The sequence below is a fragment of the Lithobates pipiens genome, unplaced genomic scaffold, assembly GCF_037356315.1.
Source record: "Lithobates pipiens isolate NorthernLeopardFrog02 unplaced genomic scaffold, aLitPip1_a1.2 Scaffold_27, whole genome shotgun sequence".
Taxonomy (NCBI): Eukaryota; Metazoa; Chordata; class Amphibia; order Anura; family Ranidae; genus Lithobates; species Lithobates pipiens.
Genome location: NW_027507788.1, coordinates 192,453,291 through 192,476,917, shown reverse-complemented (window position 1 = coordinate 192,476,917; position 23,627 = coordinate 192,453,291). Strand labels below are relative to the sequence as shown.

At 41.8% G+C, this 23,627-nt stretch overlaps 1 protein-coding gene across 1 annotated transcript in view; it reads right to left on the bottom strand.

Annotated features, from left to right (window-relative positions):
* Positions 1-2,049: 2,049 nt before the first annotated feature.
* Positions 2,050-23,627, bottom strand: part of PLEKHN1 (pleckstrin homology domain containing N1) — a 71,629-nt gene continuing 50,051 nt past the window's right edge. The window contains exons 7-16 of the mRNA XM_077458086.1: positions 20,324-20,470; positions 16,550-16,630; positions 15,805-15,880; positions 12,467-12,621; positions 11,051-11,245; positions 10,095-10,355; positions 7,600-7,734; positions 6,507-6,743; positions 5,128-5,176; positions 2,050-3,668 (exon numbers count right to left, since the gene is read on the bottom strand). Coding sequence (XP_077314212.1) covers positions 3,445-3,668; positions 5,128-5,176; positions 6,507-6,743; positions 7,600-7,734; positions 10,095-10,355; positions 11,051-11,245; positions 12,467-12,621; positions 15,805-15,880; positions 16,550-16,630; positions 20,324-20,470 — 1,560 coding nt within the window. The 3' untranslated portion in view covers positions 2,050-3,444. The remainder of the gene's footprint in view (positions 3,669-5,127; positions 5,177-6,506; positions 6,744-7,599; positions 7,735-10,094; positions 10,356-11,050; positions 11,246-12,466; positions 12,622-15,804; positions 15,881-16,549; positions 16,631-20,323; positions 20,471-23,627) is intronic.

Genomic DNA, 23,627 nt, shown 5'->3' with positions numbered 1-23,627 from the left:
CCTGCTCTGCTGATAGGATGGCAGGCGAGGAGACACAGCCATGGCCGCATAGCAGTAAGTAAGTGGCTAACACAGTCTGTGTTAGCCCTGTCCAGACCACAGTCACCACTAACCTCCTGCTGTGTGGCCCAGTCATCAACAGGCCACAGACTGGGCAGCCCCAGGCCAACCGAGCAAAACTTCCAGTGTGCCCCATGGCCAGTCCAGGCCTGGGCACTTGTAGCCAGTTGCTGCACAGTTCAGTAGGGGTACTGCATAACAGGATTTTACAGCCCAGACCATACTCCTGTATCTGTTAACTTTAAAGCCTCCCCTTATCACCTAATTATTTTTCAGGGTGTAAGGCATTCAATGCACATATATGCACGTTTAACACACCTCAATGCAAGTACATAGGTTAGCAAAATGTTTTAATTGGTGCCACCTCACATCTGTGTTACACCTTGGCACATGTTAAAGGAGTATTGATGTCAACGTTGGCAAAGAAAAAGAAAAATGCACGGTTGATAAAGTGATCCTGCTGCTTTACAAAACAGATTCAAGCAGTTATATTTATTGTATAGGACAATGTCTTTTTCATTTGGCTTACCGTATTTTAGTAATAGTAGGAAATACTGACAGCTGAAATACATCTTATTTACCAAAAATAGCTGTGGTTAGTTTATCTGGCTGTATCAGGGATCACACAACCAGGAACTATACTGGAGTAGTCATGTTCTCCTTGTGCTTGCTAGGGTTTTGAACCAACACTCCAAAGACATACTGGTAGGTTTAATTGGCTTCTGTCTAAAATTGTCCCTAGTACGTGATTAACCACTTTCAGACCGGACCAATTTGCTGGTCAAAGACCAGACCACTTTTTGCGATTCGGCACTGCGTTGCTTTAACTGACAATTGCGCGGTTGTGCGACGTGGCTCCCAAACAAAATTAACGTCCTTTTTTTCCCACAAATAGAGCTTTCTTTTGGTGGTATTTGATCACCCCTGCGGTTTTTATTTTTTGCGCTATAAACAAAAATAGAGCGATAATTTTGAAAAAAACGCATTATTTTTTACTTTTTGTTATAATGAATATCCCCCAAAAATATATAAAAAAAAATTTTTTCCCTCAGTTTAGGCCGATACGTATTCTTCTACATATTTTTGGTAAAAAAAAAAATCGCAATAAGCGATTATTGATTGGTTTGCGCAAAAGTTATAGCGTTTACAAAATAGGGATAGTTTTATAGCATTTTTATTAATAATTTTTTTTTTTTTTTTTTACTAGTAATGGCGGCGATCTGCGATTTTTATTGCGACTGCGACATTGTGGGGGACCCATCGGACATTTTTGGGACCATTGTCATTTATACAGTAATCACTGCTATATAAATGCAGTGATTCCTGTGTAAATGACACTGGCAGTGAAAGGGTTAACCAGTGGGTGGCAGTGTAGGGGTTAAGTGTTCCTAGGGGTGTGTTACCAACTGTGGGGGGGTTGGGCTTTCATTTAGTGTACACTGATCTCTTCTCCAATCACATGGAGCAGAGATCAGCATCACTAGTTGCTAGGCAGAATGGAAAAATGTTGTTTACACAGCATTTCCTCCATTCGGCCGCTCCGTGAGACGATCGCGGGGATGCCCGCAGCAATCGAGTCCGCGGGTCCCGCGACCGGACTCACGGGGCCCCCGACCAGCGCGGGAGCGCGCCGCCGGCGGCGCGCTCCCGATGGCACGGCGGCATCGAATATTGGACGTACATGTACGCCAATATGCCTGCCCGTGCCATTCTGTCGACGTACATCGTCGTGCGCTGGTCGGGAAGTGGTTAAGTATGAATATGAGGTAGAAACCTTAAGATTGTAAGCTCTTAGGAGCAGGGACCGATTTGCATTTCAAGCATAAATGTGGTCTTGTATTTCCTTACCAACTAATTTGATTTCCCCAATTACATCTACCTGGAACATGACCTGGGAGAATATCGTACGTGAGCGATTTTTTTGGCAAACAAATTTATATCCAATTATAAATCTCTTGGATCTATTGATGGTGAAACAAAAGACACACAGAAAGGGAAGTGGTGAGATTTTATTTAGAAAGTTAACAGTATAACATTTCCAAAAGAACTAAAAAAAAAAAAAAAAAAAAAAAAAAACAACCCACCCTTCAAAACATACATTCCTTAAAAATTATGTACAGTCCAGAAACAGTGCAACCGTTCTTAATAAATATTGCTTTATGTTAAATAAGAACAACATGACCCTTAAAACCAGTATAAAAACAAAAAAAAACAAAAAAGGTCCTTATGGCTGAAATAAACCAATTATTAATTAAATATTTTTTTACATATTAACAGTTTCAATATAAACTACAAAACCATTCTATCTATTGATAGGAGCAAGAAGCATTACAGAGAGAATATTTCCTGAATCCAAGGAATTCCCTTGGAGTACTGCAATCACAGCAAAAATTTTAGGATGTTCTCTATTTCTATTGGGCCTTTAGGATGGCCTTTCGGGTTTTTCCTGAATAAGTGCCCCCCCTGGGTACAGCTGGCAACACTGACCATTGTATTCTGCCGGCAGGGAAGGCTCCCCACTGACAATACATAAGTTCAGCCTTAAGCAGGCCATAACAGCAGGTGGAATAGAAAAAAAAAAAAAAGGTGCAGATTTTCCCATCAACAGGCTCGGCGCTGGTAGGGGAAATCACACCCACAGCCCTATTATGTTCTGCCAGCAAGGAAAGCTCCCTTGCCAGCAGAATACAATGATCAATTTTGCCAGCTATAGCTGGAGGCACTTACGGTTCACGAAAAACTCAGTGTACAACCAGCTAGCCCATACAGGGATCAAAATCTGTCCAGTCCCTGCTGAACCAGCGAATTTCGATCCATGTATGGCTTGCTTTAGTAAATAATAGTGAACATCTACATCCCCAGTAATCACATCATCTGGGTCCCAGCAGTGGTTATGGGTTTAGATGCTTCTCCAAGACATGTTTGTATTTTGGGAGGTTCTACAAAGCAGGGAGTGTTTAGGCTATTTACGAATGAAGGCATTGCGTGTTTTGTCAGATGCTAGTCACAAAAGTCAGGTTTGGGGACTGGGCTGTGCCAAGCTGGAGGTAAATTAGAAACACGTGCTTTGTATTTTTTATGTGCAAAAACTCCCTATAGTGTCTGTTTAAACAAGAACAAAGTTGTAAAGGCAAAAATAACATGAGAACGTGAGGGACATAGCTTTTCCACCAGTCCCTGATCTAATACAATATCTCTGCAAGCAGCAGACAGATAACAAAGGATCATTTATGGGTATAAAAGGCCCCAAAATTGGCAGCTACCAGTGATATTCCTGCTGGGCAGCCAAGCTCCCAGTGTAACAAAAAGCAGCAACATGTCCTTCACAACGGTACGGGGTACAAATCAACCCTTTGTTCATGACAGTAACTCCAAATATCTTCTTTACAACCAACGGCTAGCTACAGCCTTCCCATGCTGGATACCAAGGTAAGCATGTCCTGGGTAAGGAGGTGGAGAAAACCAATTTAGATCTTTGTCCTTGCCTTCATAGTCCCAAATGTTGTCATAGCTGAGGTCACTCTGAAAGCTTTGTAACTCTGCATAGTCGTGCTCCAAACTGTCCGGCTTCAGACTTTCAGAGGAGGGCAGGTCAAACATATCTTCAACTGGAAGAACAGAAAGTAAGTGTTTCAAGGTAGGTACTTATAATTGATTATAAATGTAATGCATCTTGGTCAACTGTAATGTAACATATGTTTATTGGCTATAATAAAACTGTATATTGTGTTGTCCCAAGGAAGTTTACACAGTAGTTTTGTCCACTATACACCAGCAAAAACTGGATACCTTCACTATAGCGTCAGTGTAGTCTGGCCCAAAACATAAATCCCCACCCTGATGGAATACAAACAGCAGCACACCGAGAACATCACTCTGCGCTTTCTTGTGAGCAAGTGTGCACTGCAACTGCATAACTGCATTATTGAGTGTTTACCTTAATAGCACACATACTTAAGATATAAGAATTTATATTATGTGTACAATTAGATAAGCATTGAGCAGGAACTCGCAACTGGGGAGGGTGGCACAGTGGTTTAGGGCAGGACAGTGGTTTAGGGCAGGACAGTGGTTTAGGGCAGGACAGTGGTTTAGGGCAGGACAGTGGTTTAGTGGTTAGCACTCTGACCTAGCAGTAAGAAGGGTCACTGGTTCGAATCCCAACCACTACCTGCCTGGAGTTTGCATGTTCTCCCTGTGCCTGCGTGGGTTTCCTCCGGGTACTCCGGTTTCCTCCCACACTCCAAAGACTTGCAGGTAGGTTAATTGGCTTCTGTCCAAAATTGGTCCTAGTATATGAATGGGGACCATGGATTGTGGGCTCCTTGTGGGCAGGGACCAATGTGAGTGTGCAATGTACAAAGATAGGGACAATTGTAGACACTCAGGTTGAACTGGATGGACTGGCGTTTTTATTCAACCTTACTAACTATGTAACTATGAATGAACCGATAAGTCCAAATCAAATGTTTTGCACTGAACTTGCAGTCTGGAGAACCATAAAGCAACAGATTATAAAGTAGGTTTTCATGAACACTGGAAATCCCTTTTGTTTCAGTTGTCTTTAGACACTCACTCAGGTTGAACTTTTTCACAGATTTTGGACATTCCTGGCTCAGATCCCTGCAATTAATGAAATAAAAGCAATGACACCTGTTGGTGAAAACTGGGACTGCACAGTGACCTTCAGTGCTTTCAACAATGGCCAAGGGCTGTTGGATCACTATGCTGCTACATAGAAGGGCTACAAACAGGAAAAACAAGAAAAAAAACTCAACTAGAAATACCACTCAGAACACACTAAAGCTGGCCATGGATTATTTTGGGCATCGGTAAGTGTTGCAACTTAGTCTTTGGCGAGTGTTCATGGATAACGCAAAGGTTTGTCGGCAACAAGGCAGACATGATTACAAAATAAACTTACTATAGTTTTCAAAAAAGCGATAGTAAATTTATAACCAGTTAACCTGATAATTGGAGCTGGCTTATCACTTGTGAACTTTTTCCCCTCAATTACCCTTGCAGCAGTTTGGTGCTATAAACATTACGACAGCTTTATGACATTACCTTCTTTGTTGTGGTGAGAGAAAGAAATTTCTTCTTTGACTGAGGATATCTACAATGAAATTATAAAAAAAAGTGTTTACAATATAGTAAGAACATGCATGCTTCTGTATTACAGATACTAACTTTTGACCTTTGCTAGAATAATAGAGAAAATCGAGTACTGTCCGTGATTTTTTTTTATTTGCACTAACATACAATTTTTCAGGAAAAGCTTTCGGGGTACGTCCCCTTCTTCAAGGTCCAATCGGTGAAGAAGGGGACATACCCTGAAAGCTTTTCCTTTTCGGACAGTACTCAATTTTCTCTGTCACAATTGCACTAATATGGTTACAATCACATCTAGTATAATAGGTAAGCCTTGGCAAAAATTGTAATAAAAAAATAAATAAATAAATAAATAAATAAACAAATACAGTGACAATTTATATCAAACGAATTGTAAAAATAATGTGCCTAAAGTTCACAATAGCTGTGCCATATTGCTTACTACAAGGACTACATTTTCTAAACGCCCCAGTTCTAAAGTCTCCATTTCCCTGCCCTGCCTCCAGACATAGCACTAGTAAGGACCCCCCACGTGAGCTCCCCCATCCTCCCACCCATAATTGTTCAGGACAGTCAATCCCAGCACAAGCCCAGTTTTAACTTTTAGTTTGCATCCAGTAAATTACTATATCATTTAAAAAAAAATGTAAGTAATTAAAGCAACTGCACTGGTAAACCATTTAAAGTGGAGGCAAAAGCAAAAAAGATAAAAATTCATGACTAAAATATGTAAGTAAGAATGATATTACTTTCAGGATATGATCTAGTTATTCTTTACAGCAGTTTAGGCAATACAGCATGGTCAAGGACCATCCTAACATTTGATTGGGTATGAGGAGGTCACTTTGGGCAGTGTAGTAAAGCCCGATTCACTCGCAGATTGTCCTATCCTCTTGCAGTCCAAATCCTGCTGGGCAGAGATCTACAAGAGGCTGATATAAAAACAGACTGGTTCTACAAAAGAAAAAAAAAAAAATGGTATTTCGGTCTGCGATTGTAGATTTTCGCTCACTTACTACCCTTTAAATCTATTATCACCAGAATAGTCAGTGAGAGGGTCTTGTCAATGGAACCCAGGTAAGCGATAAAAACCTAATAGGGTTTCTATCTTACTCTATCTTCCTACTCTACTCAAAACTAACAAAAAAAATTGGGTTGATTGTAACTACAAAAACCCTATTTGGGCTGTAAACCCACCGAAGTGCTCAACCGAAGCCGATAATTAAACTCTTTACAAAATAGATGTAACCAGGAATATTCACATTATTTCAGACATCAATGTACCTGTGGGAACATAGTAAAAATGTGAAATTTCATGGCAAAGGAAGACTTACACTTTTGAAGAAGGGGGTCTGGTTCTGTTTTGTGGGTATGAGCCTGGAGTCGATTGATGTGTCTGGTTCACTGTTCCGGTGCACCATGGGCCTCACAAGCTTCTGGCTCCCGGTCACTGGATGGGAATACTTCTTCTGAATGGCTGGGTGTGGGCTGCTTTTCCCATGGAATGATCTGTTTATCTTCAGGTCGGAGACATGGCTCTCAGTGCGGTTTGAAGTCAGATGTTGTAAAATCTTATTGAGAGATAAAAAATATTAACCTTAAATATTTTCTCTACACACTATTATTACTATTAGTGAAGCTTTAAAAAGATTCATCTGATCTACGGTTAGTACATACACATGCTAAACCTTGCTCTATTAGTGAGAGACAGAATAAACGATTATGAGAAGTAGGTTTTATTACAATTTTAAAGCCCAAATCTGGGCAAAAAAATAAATAAAACCATTTCCCTCGCAGTGGGACTGTGCCCGCACTGCACTGGTTAACGGCATGTTTTTTTCTAGTGGGGAGGAGAGCAGAGATATACTTACCTGATCCTCTTAGCACAAGACTGGTCCGGCATCTCCGAGCTCCAACAGTCTTAAACAGTGGACTGTTTGATGTCAGAGCAGGCTACATAGACCTTGAACCCCCCCGCTGCACGGTGGGCCATTTTCAGAAGGATCAGGTAAGTATATATACATTCTGCTCACCTCTAGACAAAAAAAAAATAAAGTACCTGTGCAAAGCAGGAAAAGCACCACTGCATTGGAAAAACTTTTTTTTGCCCAGAGTTGAGCTTTAAATTATAATACTTAAAGGTCAACGGCCAAAAATTATTATATTTTGGATTGAATAAGCATAGGTTAGAACTTCTAGCAGATTTAACTGTTCTCTGTGTACCCAACCCATTTACTTTAATTTCCCTGTCCTGTCTACCCCAGAAGTTCTCACACTATCCCTACTCTAACCCCCCACCCCCCAAAAAAAAACGAAACAAGAAAACCAAAAATACCCTTTGGCACGATTGCAAGATCTTGGCTTTAATTCACAAAGTGTAAAAGAGAAAACACACAGGTGATATTCTCGATGATATCTGACACTAACCTCATCCACCAGCTTGTTACTTGGCGATTCAGTTGATGAATATGGTTCAGCATACAATGGAGACATTGACAAAGCCTGGGAATTAGATGGTGAGGTAGTCTTCTGGCTATCTGTCAAACTGGTCATTCTGCTTAACTGTGGACATACAATGAATTGGTTACAAGTATATAAGTGAATCAAATGAAGACATACACACTTTGTAATGCATGCTTTATTTTTTCCCGAATTGAAATCAATGACTATTGGCCAAATTCACCAGCTAATCTTGTATGAAAAAATAAAAAAACATGTTTGTCTTTATAGCATACTAAAGGTTAAAGGTTATTATTGAACTAATTTCTACATTAAGCACTTATTAAAAAAAGATCAGGCCTGGTTATTTAAGCACACTGGCACCATTAACATAATGTTGTCTGTGCACATCTCATTAAGAATGAGGACATCTTTATAATGATAGGGTGTACAGGTGCCACCGTAATATGACATTACCAGGAATAAGCTATTAGAGCCATTTAAGTCTACACGTGCTACACTTATAGTTATCATTTACAAACCTATTTTTACATCATCATATATACTGTATAACATTATCAATGACTTGTAGTTATGAAAAACTGTTCTTCAAACCTTTCCCAGTGTGGGATCACACCCGGTACCCACTCCACCAAAATACATTTTGCTGAGCATAATTGTATGAGCCTGGAAAATTTGTTAGCAAACTTGCAGTAAAATACATAGTCCCTATATTAGATCCAGGCCACCTCTCCCTGTAAAAAATACTGTGTATTAGGTGAAAAAAAAAAATTTAATCTTGAATAATAAAAAAGGAAAAAAAAAAAAAAAAAAAAAAAAAAAAAAAAAAAGGTTATACACTTCTGCATATGAAGGGTATGATGTCACTATCCTTTCAAGATTCCTGGGGTATGGAGAGTACCCCAAATCCCATAGGAATTTACTCCACTCTAGTGCATGGGCAACTTCTCGCAAGTCTGGGGATCCTTGCGCTTGCCAAGTCTGGGGATCCTTGCGCTTGCCAAGTCTGGGGATCCTTGCGCTTGCCAAGTCTGGGGATCCTTGCGCTTGCCAAGTCTGGGGATCCTTGCGCTTGCCAAGTCTGGGGATCCTTGCGCTTGCCAAGTCTGGGGATCCTTGCGCTTGCCAAGTCTGGGGATCCTTGCGCTTGCCAAGTCTGGGGATCCTTGCGCTTGCCAAGTCTGGGGATCCTTGCGCTTGCCAAGTCTGGGGATCCTTGCGCTTGCCAAGTCTGGGGATCCTTGCGCTTGCCAAGTCTGGGGATCCTTGCGCTTGCCAAGTCTGGGGATCCTTGCGCTTGCCAAGTCTGGGGATCCTTGCGCTTGCCAAGTCTGGGGATCCTTGCGCTTGCCAAGTCTGGGGATCCTTGCGCTTGCCAAGTCTGGGGATCCTTGCGCTTGCCAAGTCTGGGGATCCTTGCGCTTGCCAAGTCTGGGGATCCTTGCGCTTGCCAAGTCTGGGGATCCTTGCGCTTGCCAAGTCTGGGGATCCTTGCGCTTGCCAAGTCTGGGGATCCTTGCGCTTGCCAAGTCTGGGGATCCTTGCGCTTGCCAAGTCTGGGGATCCTTGCGCTTGCCAAGTCTGGGGATCCTTGCGCTTGCCAAGTCTGGGGATCCTTGCGCTTGCCAAGTCTGGGGATCCTTGCGCTTGCCAAGTCTGGGGATCCTTGCGCTTGCCAAGTCTGGGGATCCTTGCGCTTGCCAAGTCTGGGGATCCTTGCGCTTGCCAAGTCTGGGGATCCTTGCGCTTGCCAAGTCTGGGGATCCTTGCGCTTGCCAAGTCTGGGGATCCTTGCGCTTGCCAAGTCTGGGGATCCTTGCGCTTGCCAAGTCTGGGGATCCTTGCGCTTGCCAAGTCTGGGGATCCTTGCGCTTGCCAAGTCTGGGGATCCTTGCGCTTGCCAAGTCTGGGGATCCTTGCGCTTGCCAAGTCTGGGGATCCTTGCGCTTGCCAAGTCTGGGGATCCTTGCGCTTGCCAAGTCTGGGGATCCTTGCGCTTGCCAAGTCTGGGGATCCTTGCGCTTGCCAAGTCAGGGGATCCTTGCGCTTGCCAAGTCAGGGGATCCTTGCGCTTGCCAAGTCAGGGGATCCTTGCACTTCACAGGGTCTCTCTAGGAGGACTGTGATGTTACACTTGCCTAAGTGCCGTGTGTAAAAGATAGGAGTAAGGCAAGTATAAAATCTTACTTATTTGCTTAAAGGTATATTTTTCAACCATATGCAGCAGGGAGCATATGGGGACCTTGCAATTTACTGACCAGACCCAAAATCTTCCAAATTAATTGTATTTCTCATGAACCACAAAAAATTACAGGAGGAGGGGAAGCCAGACCAGCAACCCTGCAAAATGTGGGGACTAGTTTTTCTTTAAAATAAAAAGTAATAAAAAAAATTTAAAAAAAGAAGGGCGGAGGTGATACCCACTGCGGTAAAAGATGAATGCCTCTTTAGTCATAACTTACCAGCTGCTGGGGTGTAAAAGAGGCGTGCCCTTTGGATTTTTCATATGAATATGGCTCTTTATATAAGGGGGACAGGATATCTTCACTAGGGGTCTCTGGGATATTCATAAAGGGCGTATTTTCCAGATCATAAGTCTGTGGCATTACGGATGGAATTTGAAGGCAAAGGTTCTTTTTTCCTTTAGACTCGCGGATGCTGCCACCTCTCTTAAGATCACTCGATCCATTTTGTCCACTGGGCCAATTAGGATTCACCAAACACTAAAAAAAAAAAAAAAAAAAAAAAAAAAAAAAAATATCAGTACTCTGCCACTTCACAATTCAAAGGTTTAATTTTACATTTGTTTTTTTTTGTTTTTGTTTTTTTTAAAGAAGCGATTCACTGATGTTCCAAGTATTTTTAGTAATAGACAGCTTTAGATAAAATGCAGTACTGCCTGGTAGCCTGCAGGTGTCAGCATTGCATTTCTTTCCATAACAAGGCTACAGCAGCAATGAACACAATTTCTTTGTTAAAAAAAAAAAGAAATCCTGCAAGAAACTAAACAGTTAAGAAAGGAACCCTCTGGTATGCATTCAATTATTTACTATTAAAACTACGATTGCATACATATTCATAAAAACAAAAAAAACACGGCTACAAAAGAAAACTTTAAATGGATACTAACTAAATACATCCCGCTGCTGTGTGAGCCAATGAGGAGGGAGAGACCCCAGAGAGCCGCTGCTCTCATGGACATCGCTGGATTGAGATGGGGCTCCGGTTATTATGGGGGAGGGCTGCAGGGGAAGTGGCACTCAGATTCTGACCTTAATGCAGAGAATGCATTAAGGTAAAAAAAACATTGAGCCTTTAAAATATAAGCTTAAAGTAAAATTATAATCATGCAATTTATTGATTTTTATTTACTTAGGAAAAAAAAAACCATAACAATAACGAATAGTAAGGGACTCACATGAACTGGTTGTGAATATCCAGGTGACAGAGGATCCTCCTGCAAGGTTTGTTCGCTCAGTATTGTGTATGATGGCTGGTCAGAGCCTTGAATAGTGTTGTTTGATTGGTGGTTAGAGTTGGGCAGCTTCACTGAAGACGCCCAGGATTTGGTACGACCGTCTGATGTGAATGAGCTCCTGCAGCTTGCAGTCACCTGTGATTTGGAAAAGGATTCATTATTGCTTTTTTTTTTCTATTAAATTGTTAAAAGTACCAAGACATTGAAAAAAAAAAAAAATTGAGATCCCTCTCAAATTAAAACGACTATGTTTTTATAGACAAAATAGAAAGTGTAGCCACATAGCCCTAAAAGTGTATGTAAACCCTAACAATTCCCAGCATATTTCCCCAGCCAAGGTAGCCCCGATGCAGCAAATACTCACACACTGTACTTGGGTTTATGAAAGTACAGCTGTATGCACGAGTACAGCGCCCACAGCCACCGATGTCAATGACAGACTGTATGCTGCACCAGGGCCGCCTGGCCACCTTTAGTGACGGTGAGATGAGGATCCTCTACCTGATCTCATAATAGGAAAAAAAAAAAAAAACAAACACGGGGCTGTGCGGGGCTTCGCCAGAGTTCTGTGAATGAGAGAACTACAGGTACCCACAGTTTTTGCGGCCGTTGGCTTGTAGTTCTCGCTGAACTATCAGAGTGCTGTTGCGTGCTCTGGAAGTTCATTGATTCTTCCTGTTAGTGTGCAACTGCCTGCCCATACAAGGTACGAGCAGACGGCTTACACAGACTGTCCGCAGGAGCCCTGCATTGTGCCCACAATTTCCTGTTCAGGTTCAGTGCTTTGCAGACTCCTAATAAAATGCACATTTTTTTTACCTGCAATTTTTTAGTTTATTTTTGTAAAAGGTGAACTTTTTATTTTACTGCTTGCGAATGCTCCATACTTGTCGGCACCCTAACAAATATTGGAGCTTCTAAGCTATCTAATGCTACTTAACCTGGCCTAATTGCATGTTAATGTTCAAGATAGTCTTTTGTTTTGTTTTTTGCAGTTTCGGTTAACACAGAACAAACCTTAAAAACAAAAACATTTATCCTAAAGGGTATATTTGTGACCCCTTAGAAAGGTCTTTTGGTGGGAAAGAGATTCTTTAGGAACCACAGTATTGTTACGGTCAGACTTCATTCCACAAAAACACTGAATAGGGGCCTCCTGCTGCTGTATAGAAAGCGACTGAGAAAATGTCCCCTCCCCCACCCTTTTATTACATGGAAGGGTCCCATGCAAATTAGGAGATTTCCCCTTTCTCTCAGGAATCCCTACTAATAATCTCTAGAATTGTGCACCATTTTCAGGCAGACAATCCACTCCAGTAATGAGCTGGGTAGTCTCTGCTCTGACTAGTAGTCTACCTGTTCATGATGTGCAGAGTGTGAGCCGCAGAAACTGCTGGAGCCAGATAACGAGGAGTCTCGGTTTTGTTGCTGAGCGCATTTCAAATGTTCTATCCATTCATCATAATCCTGCGGATTGTAGCAGATCACCCGGATCGTGTTGATGTACCTTCCTGTCAGGACACGGGTCAGACATAACCTGATGTTAGATAATGGGTCTCTTGACACACAAACCAGTTATTTCTACAACACAGCCTTCAACAAATAACAAAAACACACTAAATAGCTGTTCGGCCAGGGTGGTGGGCACTATTAGGCTTAATGTACACGGGACGTTTTTACAACCTCTTTTTAACAACAATGTAACTTGACAGATAGTAACCGATGTTTAAAGAGGAAGTAAACCCTGATGGGTGTTATTTCCTCCGATTCCCTGCAAAGGTAAAGCATAATGGACTACTATGCATCGCATACTAGTCCATTATGTTGTCACTTACCTGACACAGGAGCCAGCGGAGTCACCGCTGTCCCCTTGTGCATGGAGCCCCCATCTTCTTGGTGGGTCTCGCTGCTCCAGCTCTGTCATTCGACGGAGCCGCAATGACATCACTCCCACGCATGCGCACGGGGGCTGCCACTCGCGGCACATCACCATTAACAGCAGCGCTCTCAGTGTGCCTGCGAGCCACTGTCTACGGCGCATGCACTGTAGACAGCGGTGCCTGTCTTTTGCCAAATATCTTCTAAACTGTGTAGGTTTAGGAGATATTTCTTGGACCTACAGGTAAGCCTTAATCTAGGCTTACCTGTAGGTCAAAGTGGTTTGTAAGGGTTTACAACCACTTTAAAATGTCCATTTTGCCGCATTTACAAGCATTTGAGAAAAAAATAAAAAAAGAAGACTGAAGGTCCACTTTAGGCTTTGACAAAAAAAAATGGAAGCCAATTGGTTTCTATGCAGAGCTGCACCAGATCTTACCACCTTACCACTTGTAGTTCCCTTAAAGTGGTTGTAAACACTTACAAATACCCAGTCAAGTGACCGGCCTCAGGCGATACACAGATGAAAAAAATCCCTCTACGCATGTTGTACTTGTTTATCTGCTGCCTTCTCTTCGCTACATGTGTTCACTTATTTCTCTGTTCTATAACCAAAGGAAATTGCTGTGCATGGAATTTACATGGATCCCCTTTACTCTTGATTCGACTTTCTTCTCCTTCCCCTCCCCCTGGCCAATATGAATGAGTGGTCTCACCCAGGAATCAGGGAAATTATTTTCTTTGTAATTCGGAGGATTAGTCTGAGATGAGTCACCCTAGAAGGCTCCTCTGGTTCCCATATGTATATCCTTGACGAAGGCTTGATTCACACCTATGCATTTTTAGTGCTTTTTGCTTTTTTCAGATTTGCACTACAGATCGTGTTCCATAGGAAACCATGTTAAATGGACTGTAGTGCAAATCTGCAAAATACGAAAAGCACAAAAAAATGCATAGGTGTGAATCCAGCCTGAAACAGCGTACACACGGGCGGACTGTATGGCCAACTTAGTCCGTCAGACAATCCGACGGACAGTCCGTCCTACTTTCGAATGAACGGACTTGACCACACACGGATGAACAACAGCTTGCGCGATGACGTGTACAGCACGTACGACGGGACTAGAAATAGGAAGTCCAATACACAGCAATGCAACCTTTTGCCGTGTAAATCCTTTCTGAGCATGCGCCATACTTAGTCCGTCGAACTAGCCTACTGACGAGCGGACTGTCCGCTGAAACCAAAGTTGGACGGACAATATTACGGAAATTCCGAAAGACTTAGTCCGCCAGACTGCACGCTGAAAAAGTCCGCTGAAGCCCACACACGAGCGGACTGTCGGCTGAAATGTGTTTCGACGGACTAAGTTGGCCAGACAGTCCGCCCGTGTGTACGTGGCTTAACTGTTGACTTCTACATGTTCACTGCTCTTTTTTAAGATGGCTGCTTATTTTAATTGCTTACTGATTTCCTTGCGGAATATACCTGCCTAACTGATGTGATTCCTGTACCATATCATGGTCTCATGTATGAGAAGTCTGTATCTGTTGCACACCTTTACATAAAAGATAAAAAAAAAAATAAAAAAAAAATAATGATGACTTTCATACCAAACCCTTAACAAGGCCTCAAATATACCATGAAAAAAGTATATAAAATGCTAAGAAAACAGCAGAGCTATGGAAAATTAATCGGACATTAGTATTCAGAAAATCTGACACCTTAAAGTGTTGCATCTTCATAATGTCAGAGGTTGGCACTATGATTGGTATGCGTGGACTGAAAAAAGAAAAAGAAAAGAAAAAAAAAAGAAAAAAAAAAAAAACACACCAGCAGACTCCTCCATCCATACAAACGAAACAGATGGGAGATATTGTCCCTCAGGTGCTGTCAGAGTACAATGTTCAGCTGCCGAGGAATAGAAAAATTCCCATGTCCCTTCCATAGAAGTTGATTAAACTATTGATTTCCGTCAAGTCGGGGAAGCCATACAGTGACTTCAATTGGGCCAATCCCTGTTGGCTCACTCAAATCTGCCTATAGGTGCCCATTACAATATCTGCTGGGGCCCAATTTTAGCCAAAACTGACTTTAGTGTCCTGGGTAGACTGGAGGAAGAGCTTTTACCCTCACTTCCTGGCACCGAGACCACACAGGAAATGCTGGGAAATCCTTCCAACAGGCATACACAGGGCAAAAAAAAAAAATCCAACAAAGAATTTAAACCTTAAGGCTCGGTTCACACAGGGGGCGACGCGAGGCGACACGACTTGCCGTGCCGCGACCTGACAAGTCGCCCCCGTTCTGTACTACGGAACCGTTCTAAGAGGAGCGACTCGAGTCGCTCCGACTTAGAAAAAAGGTTCCTGAACTACTTTTGGGCGACCTCGGGCGACTTGCATTGACTTCTATACAGAAGTCATTTGCAAGTCGCCGCTGAGGTCGCGGCAGGTCGCGGCGCGGCAAGTCGTGTCGCCTCGCATCGCCCCCTGTGTGAACCGAGCCTTACTACTCTATCCAAATCTACACCAGTTTTGGTTGGAATATCACTATAAAGATTTGTTCCAGTCTATACCAATAAACCAGTGGTTTCTAATCTCAGTCCTCAACTACCCCCTACAGGTCATGTTTTCTGGATCTCCTTGTCATTTTCTTGGTATTTATAACCGCTATTTTATTTTAAGGGAAATTCGCAAACCATGACCTGTTGGAAGTACTTAGAGACCAAGATTTTGAACCACTGCCCTAAACAAAAGCCAGAGCAGAGTCGTGCAATTCTTTATACTCTGGTGTGTGGACACCTTTTCCCCCTCACCTTCTAAGAAGAAAGAAGACTTCCGTTTTTCATTCTCGTCTGCAATTACCCGTATGGCTTTAAGCGGCAGTTCTCCCTGTTAAAACAAAAGGATCAATGAATTGTACATATCTCTGCTGAAACCTTTAACCATATTTGCAGCTGACACAACCCAAAGCTGCTCCTCTGGTGGTAAAGGGATTATTATTAGCATCAATAATAAGGAGGGTGTTATCACTGCCTGATGAGGACAATTTAGTAATTTACACTTGGCATCCTGTTCTCACACACACCTCTCTCTCTAGTGTCAGTCTATGCTGAGTCACAACCAGTTCCTCTAGATACAGAGACATGTAGACACAGCTCCATGCCTGATGATGTATGCGCTCACAGAAAAACAGGACACGCACAGTATGTGCTGTACATTAAGAGAGCTGAGGCCGTGCCTCAATAGATTGTTCTCTTTACCACCAAATCCAGCAAGTAGTAGGTGTTCTAGGTTGCTAGCTCTCTTCCTGCAGCTACTGGGTTGTATCGTGACCAGGAACGGCAGTTCTAGCTTTCAGCCACAGCACCATCTGCTGGTGAAATCTAGTATTGCAATGTAACAATCTATACGAGAACCAAGGTATTACATATTAGGACTTTATTCTGCTTAGGATCATAAACAAAAAACAGCAGATCTGAGGAAACGTAGGGAGCCTCCATACCGCAGTTTACATGAAAATAAACACAAATGTTTTGTAATAAACACAAACATGCTTACCCTAAAGCAAAGGTTTTTTCCCTCTTCTGAAAGTATCACAAGAGTGGAAGGGTATAGGACCAACAGCCTCTCGTTCAGCTCCTGTAAGAATTAATAAAGTTAAAAACTCATTATGCTGCAACTGAAAATATTACATTTGTGAATTAGTGGTGCTGGTTAGAAATATATTCAAGTGAGAGTCCTTCAGATGTCCAGAAAAGACAAGCCAAAGCAGGAGACAGCTACCCCCTGGGAGGCAAGGTTGCGCTTTTATGACAACTTAAGGGAGAAGTACAGCCACAGCTCCTTTGGCTGTACTTCTATGGATCACAGGAGTGCAGTTGGTTTTGCACTCCGTTGAGCCATTTTCAGCAGACAGCGGGGCTGAAATCTGCTTTCGCTGACATCACAGTGCCTGTCCAGGCTCAGGCAAGATGACCACAATGGAATCAGGATCCTCCACATGTCTGGATTGGCACCCGGCTCAGTGAGCCGCTGAGAGCCTGAGTCGGCTGCTCCTTCCACAGCTGCTCACTGGAGGGGCAGTGCAGAGAGCTGTGAGAACTGAGCGATCAGCAGTGTTCGATCGCACAGTTCTCAGTGTTAGAGGCGCTGGGGGGACCAATGCGGCATCCACCTAGGCAAGTATGATTCTAAAAAAATTAAAAAATAAAACCCATACGTCTCTTTGTATGTATAGCTAAAGCTTTTTTTTTTTTGTAATTGCAAGAAAATAACCTGATAGGGGATTCATTATTTGCTGTCTGTGTCCTTCTGGAGAGATTTACCTTTATTTTTAGTCTTGGATATGCAACAGGAAGCGAAAGCAAAAGTGAGGGAAATTCTCATCTTGGTCAACATACGAAAATTTGTCACTGGAAAAAATCCTCCTTGCGTCCTGACAAGTCTTACATTTGGGATTTCCCCTTTCTGTCTCTGTGACAATGATCACAGGACAAAGAGGGCGGAATCTCGTTAGTGGAAACACAGAAAAGGTTTGGAAGACGGTCCAAGCCTTCCATACTCTGTTCTATACATACACTTTAGGAATGGGAAAGGCAGATTCTCACAAATACCCCACTCTTGACGTGTTCTACTTAAAATTAATGGACACAGAAAAGAATGTGAAGATACAAGCCCAGCAAGATTATAAGAGGCTTAACTATCATTGTGACATATGCAAATTAACAGAGCAGTGTCCCTGCAATTACATTCCTTTCTAATCACAAAAACGGATTCAAAGAAATGTTTTACTTTCTAATTACAGTATGTCATGGGTGAGTCTTGCAAACAGCACATTTTATCACATTTCATCCTTGTATTATGGAAAAAGAAGATCAGTCCAAAGGACAATTCTTTCAAGCTATGTATGACCAGAATGTATGACTCAGCTACCAACATCAGCCATCATGGAAACAAACTTTCTGAAAAGTTCTTTTTATGCAAGACTTATCTGGAATCTTAAAAATAAAGCATACACAAGATGTAATTTCTGATTTTTTTTTTTGAAAAAACGATTTTTGTCTGGCGGTCATGCTCATCTAAAGGCTTCAGTATTTCCTGAGTCACTGACCCAGAACAAATACACAAATTAAAGTTATATTAAAAAGGTACATTTTTTTTTTGTGTTTTTTTTTTAAACAAAACATACATGTCATACTTATAGTTTCATAGTTAGTAAGGTTGAATAAAGACACCAGTCCATCCAGTTCAACCTGAGTGAGTGTCTACCCCTATCCCTGTACATTGTACACTCACATCAGTCCCTACCCTCAAGGAGCCCACAATCCAATGCCCCCATTCATATACTAGGGCCAATTTTGGACAGAAGCCAATTAACCTACCTGCATGTCTTTGCAGTGTGGGAGGAAACCGGAGTACCCGGAGGAAACCCACGCAGGCACAGGGAGAACATGCAAACTCCAGGCAGGTAGTGTCATGGTTGGGATTCGAACCAGCAACCCTTTTAACTGCTAGGTGAGAGTGCTAACCACTACACCACTGTGCCGCCCATACTTAACTGCTTCGTGCAATGGTTTGCACAGATCACCTCTTCCTCAGCACTCCTGGCATCTCTTCTCTGAGTGGCCCCAAAGCAAGTTGTTTGCTATGGCGGCACTCGTGCATGCTCGCTCCCAAGCCACACTCTGGTCAATAAGACACAGAACAGGGCTTGGCTCCGCCTCCTCCTCACTGCTGTGCTTGACCCCAATGGGAGTCAATGGCCCCTGCTGCTGTGTCTCAGCCAATGAGGAGGCAGACACACAGGAGAGCAGCTGCTCTTGTGCACATTGAAGGATCGCGGTAAGTATTAGAGGGAGGCTGCAGGGGAAGCGTAAAAAACCTTCACCACTTAGGGTTGTAGGTTTTATGGCCGATTGCTTATTCTGGGTCAGTGGCATAGAAAGAATAGGAGACAGTCAGGGAATTCGCATTTTCAGAAGGTGGTCAACAATGGCAGTGTACGTAGTTCCCTTAGTACAGATTTGCTTTATTAAGCATCTCTTGTGGCTCATCAGTTAAATGAATAGCTTGGACAGGGACATCCGAAAACTGAATTTTAGTTGAAAACATATCTAGGATTTAGGTCCAGTAACATTACATGTCTTTAATGAAGTGTACCCAATGTCCTGTTGATTGCTCCTTAGTGAAGAAATGTTCTCTGCAGAGATGACAGGTTCTCTTCACATCAATGAACTTACGGTTCTGCAGGAGTCGACCCAACGGGGGGTAAAATTGCAAAACAATGACAGAAAAATAATTGTATTTTTTTCATAGAACGTAACACCATCTGTGAATGGGGGTAAGGTGGAAGAAAGACAGGATTACCCTCCTCCATTCACAGAATGTGTTTCATTCTGTGAAAACAATACCGGATCTTTCATGAATGTGAAGAGAACAGAGAGGGGCTGGAGGACATCAGGGTTTTTTCACTGTTCAGCATTGTTAAAGTCAAGAAAATTAACCTCTGCAGTGCCAGAAGCTCAGCAATGTAAAATGGACCTGTCATCACTGCAAGAACATTTCTACACTAGGCAGCAATCGACACCATGTGGGATGTTACTGAACCTTTATTACAGAAAAAACAAAACTTGTGCTTCAGAACATTGGGGAGCAGCCTGTGACAATCAAAAAAACCTCAAATGCAACCTAACTAGCTTGGAAAAAAGTGAAAAGTAGGGCGCTAACAACATATTTGAAATTTGCATATAAGCAATAAGTGAATACCAATCCAATAATCATGAGATTTCAAAAGAGAAAAATAACACAAAACTGTGAGCCAATGGACTGTGTAGTTTTTGTCATTTGTTTTTCTATTTTGAATTCTCACGATTATTGGATTGGTATTCACCAATTGCTTATATGCAAATTGCAGATGGGGGTTTAGCGCCTTACTTTTCTCCAGTTGAGTGGTGGTTAAACCACTTAAAAGGGGCAGCTTCACATACAAATTTTTTTATGGTTGTTGATATTTGGGTGGGTGCCAAGGTTTACTATTAATATTTGTAGCCTAACTAGCTTGCTTGCAATTGGTGTCACAAGTCTCACTGTCCTCATAGACTTCTATAGTACTGTGTTCTGAGGCCAGGGATGAAGAGAGACTGTAAGGGGTGTAATGAGATGGCCCCTGGCAAGTAATGTGCAGCTGCAGATTCCAGGTAAAGTAGGCATTTGTGGAGAGGGAGGGAGGGTAGGTTCCTTTTCCTTTAGGTTGGGGTAAAAGAGCACAAGGTAGAAGTGCATTTTGTATTGGTGCTACTTATGCAGTTACAGTTAAAAGACAGCAGCACAAACCTGGAACGGAAGGGTCTGAAGCTTCACTTTGGAGATGCAGGTGATGGCACCAAGGGATTCCCTCCGTGTTCCTTCCCATTCAAGCACTGGCTGGTTCTGTACAGACCTCCTGAGCTCAGACTTCTCCCACATATTACCATGGTTTACCTGGTTAAAAAAAAAAAAAAAATCATCATCATCAGACTACACTTGAAGGGCAATAAACAAGAGATGACAAAAACATGAATTAAAGCCCACCCCAACATTGCCACTTGAAGATGAACACCAGGCAGATATTTTTATAACTGTGATGCCATGAAATACACAAAGAGAAGAGTGGTGAGCTCATCAATCTGCTGCTGCTCCTACTCTGTCCAATTACAGACTTGGGGTGTATAATTTATATATATATATATATATATATATATATATATATATATATATATATATATATATATATATATATATATATATATATATATATATATATAATTTTTTTTATTTTTAATTACCTTAAAAATCCCATTTCAAAAGGTACTTAATTTTTGAAATACATAGGGATTTACATGCCAAGCTGCATGAGTCTTTCAATTTATTAGACTACAGAAAACTTACTTCTCTTCTCATTTCCACAGCATGGGGGGGGGGCTGTTATTTTATCAACCAACAAGAAGTTTACTGGCAGGATCAGCAAGTATTTTTTGCACTTACTGAACAGACATAACAAAAAAAAACTTTCAATACTATATTCAACAAACCAGAAAGCAACAACATTTATTGATGGGGGCGACATACGCTGAATCAAATTAATCTGTGTACAAAAAAGACAAACCATTTTATCTACTGCTGGCCAAACACTAGTAGAATTTTGTTTGAAAATTCAAATTTTAAAAAGAACATTTACTCGATTTTCTAATCTTTAGTGACGTTAGTTTTTGACTGCAGTGACAAGACAATTCTAAGGAGCAGGGTGGCTTCAGAAAAGTGTGCCACAAAAACTGAATGTTAAAAGCAAATTTTCTTTTGAAGTAATTTTGAACTACATTTGTGACGTCATAAAATGTACAGATGTGAATTTTTTTTATACAACTGTTCACTCGGAAATCCACTAGTATTTGGCTAGCATTAAGTGGGGTCATAAGAAAATCAGGCGAACTTTGATCTGATTTTTCTCGATGTTTCATAGCAACATGGGAACTGATAAATAAAAATTCAGAAGAAAATTCTCGTACGACAAAGGCTTTTTTTTTGTTGCCGTTTATGGTTTCTGATCATGTGCAGTCTTTCTTTTCTGATTTTTTTTGTACAAGAAAATGGTACACATTAAAAGGGAAAAGAGTTCCTTCTGTTCCCATACGAGAAAAATTTTGGAGTTTGTCCCCTCGAGAACTTTCGTACAAAAATTCAGAATGGGCTATCAAAAGTTGTGTACTCGCTATACAAAAATCGAACAAGAATTTGGAATGGGCTGTCGAAAGTTGTGTACTCACTATAAGAAAATCGAACAAAAATTTGGAATGGGCTGTCGAAAGTTGTGTATTCACTATACGAAAATCGAACAAGAATTTGGAATGGACTGTCGAAAGTTTTGTATTCACTATACGAAAATCGAACAAGAATTTGGAATGGACTGTCGAAAGTTTTGTATTCACTATACGAAAAGCAAACAAAATTTCTTTGGACGAAAACGTTATAGTGTGTACGAGCCTTAAGACTGAATAAAGTCATTGTGATGGAGTTTTTTCTCTGAATACGAGTGAACAACAAGGGGTGTACAATAAAATGTGTAAAAGTATAAGATTGATCACATTTATACTTTAGCGTATATATAAACACTGGTGTCTGGGTCTATTGTCCGGTTATAGTGTTGTAAAGTCTTGCACCACAGTAGACTTTTGTTTTCTTGTTTTTTTTGGGTGGAGTGAAAACTTCAGCCAGAAATAATGAGCTGGGGTGGGGGGGAGCGAGCCATGCTGTGTGACCCAATCTACTTGCAGCTGTGTTAACACCCAGGGTATTCCCTTAGCAGGCCAGGCAAGCCTCTCCACCCTCTGCAGCTGTTGCTGCTGTCCAGGACTGTCTGTTCCCATAGCAGCTAAATCTCGAGTTTCAGGAGCCACAGGTGCAAAGAGAGAAAAGAGCGTGGAAGGTGAAAGAGGACGCAGGATCAGAGCCGGTTTTATGATCTGGAAATGTAGTTATTAAGGCACTGCACAAGGTCTTCATGTCCATCAATCATGAACTACTTATCACTTGTATGAGCATGCTTTAGGAAACAAAAGAGCAATGTGCAAATCCCAATAACCCATAGCGACCAGTCAATTACAAAACAAGTTCAATTGTTCTGATGGTTCTAAGCGGGTTGCCGTGTCAGACGGTCCTCGATTTTCAAACTGCCCCATGGAACATCACTGCAGGCCGGAGGCAATGCACACAAAGTCATAGCATTTCAATTTTTCCTGTGGCAGAAAAGTGTCACATCAATTGTTCCAAAAATTTTAACAACTATGGATGACCTGCTGCATAGAAATATTACCATTTTGCCTTATTAAAGGCAGCCTTAGATGGATCCAATCTCAGCAGGGACTGGCCAAGAATCGATCCATGTACAGGCAGGCCGATTGCACCCAAGTCAATCCATCAATTCACTTGGGTACGACCACCATGTCAATTTTTAGCATGCAATTATTGCCAGTGGCTATAGTAGATAACAGTAATCACTGTGCTCTCCCAACAGAAAGCTCTGCAGGAGGGATTTCCCCCCCCCCCCCCCCCCCCATCAACACAGTCAGAATCAAGCTATTTTCTTTCCTGCAATCCGTGGCTGCAGAAAAGAAAATTGCATAATCTATGGCCTGCTTTATAAAGCCTGTATGCTAAACTCTAAAGCATTTAAGAGGCTAAGTACACAAGACTTGTGGGATGACTGGCCACACATGTGTAAATTACGCCATATGTTTGATTAATGCAAACTTTCCAACCAGACTGGCAGCTCAGGTTTTGAAGCAATTGCCAAAATCTGTCCAATATGACTGTCCTAACCGACTGATTGGCAAGGTAAAAAAAAAGGGATTTGATCATCAAATGAATGTTCATATCAGCAGGGCATTCTGATGCCTACTGTATTATTAATTGTACAGCCTGCGCGTATGTTGTAAACGGTTGGCATATAAATCCTGTATACAATATAATATCAATCTATTCAAAATGAGTGTGCAGCATCCAGCAGATCGTCCATCAGATTTCATTGTTCTAACATCAAGTAGAACTAAACCCTTCTATCCTTTACAGCCAAGGAGGCTGCAATCTTAGCCTCTGTTTGATG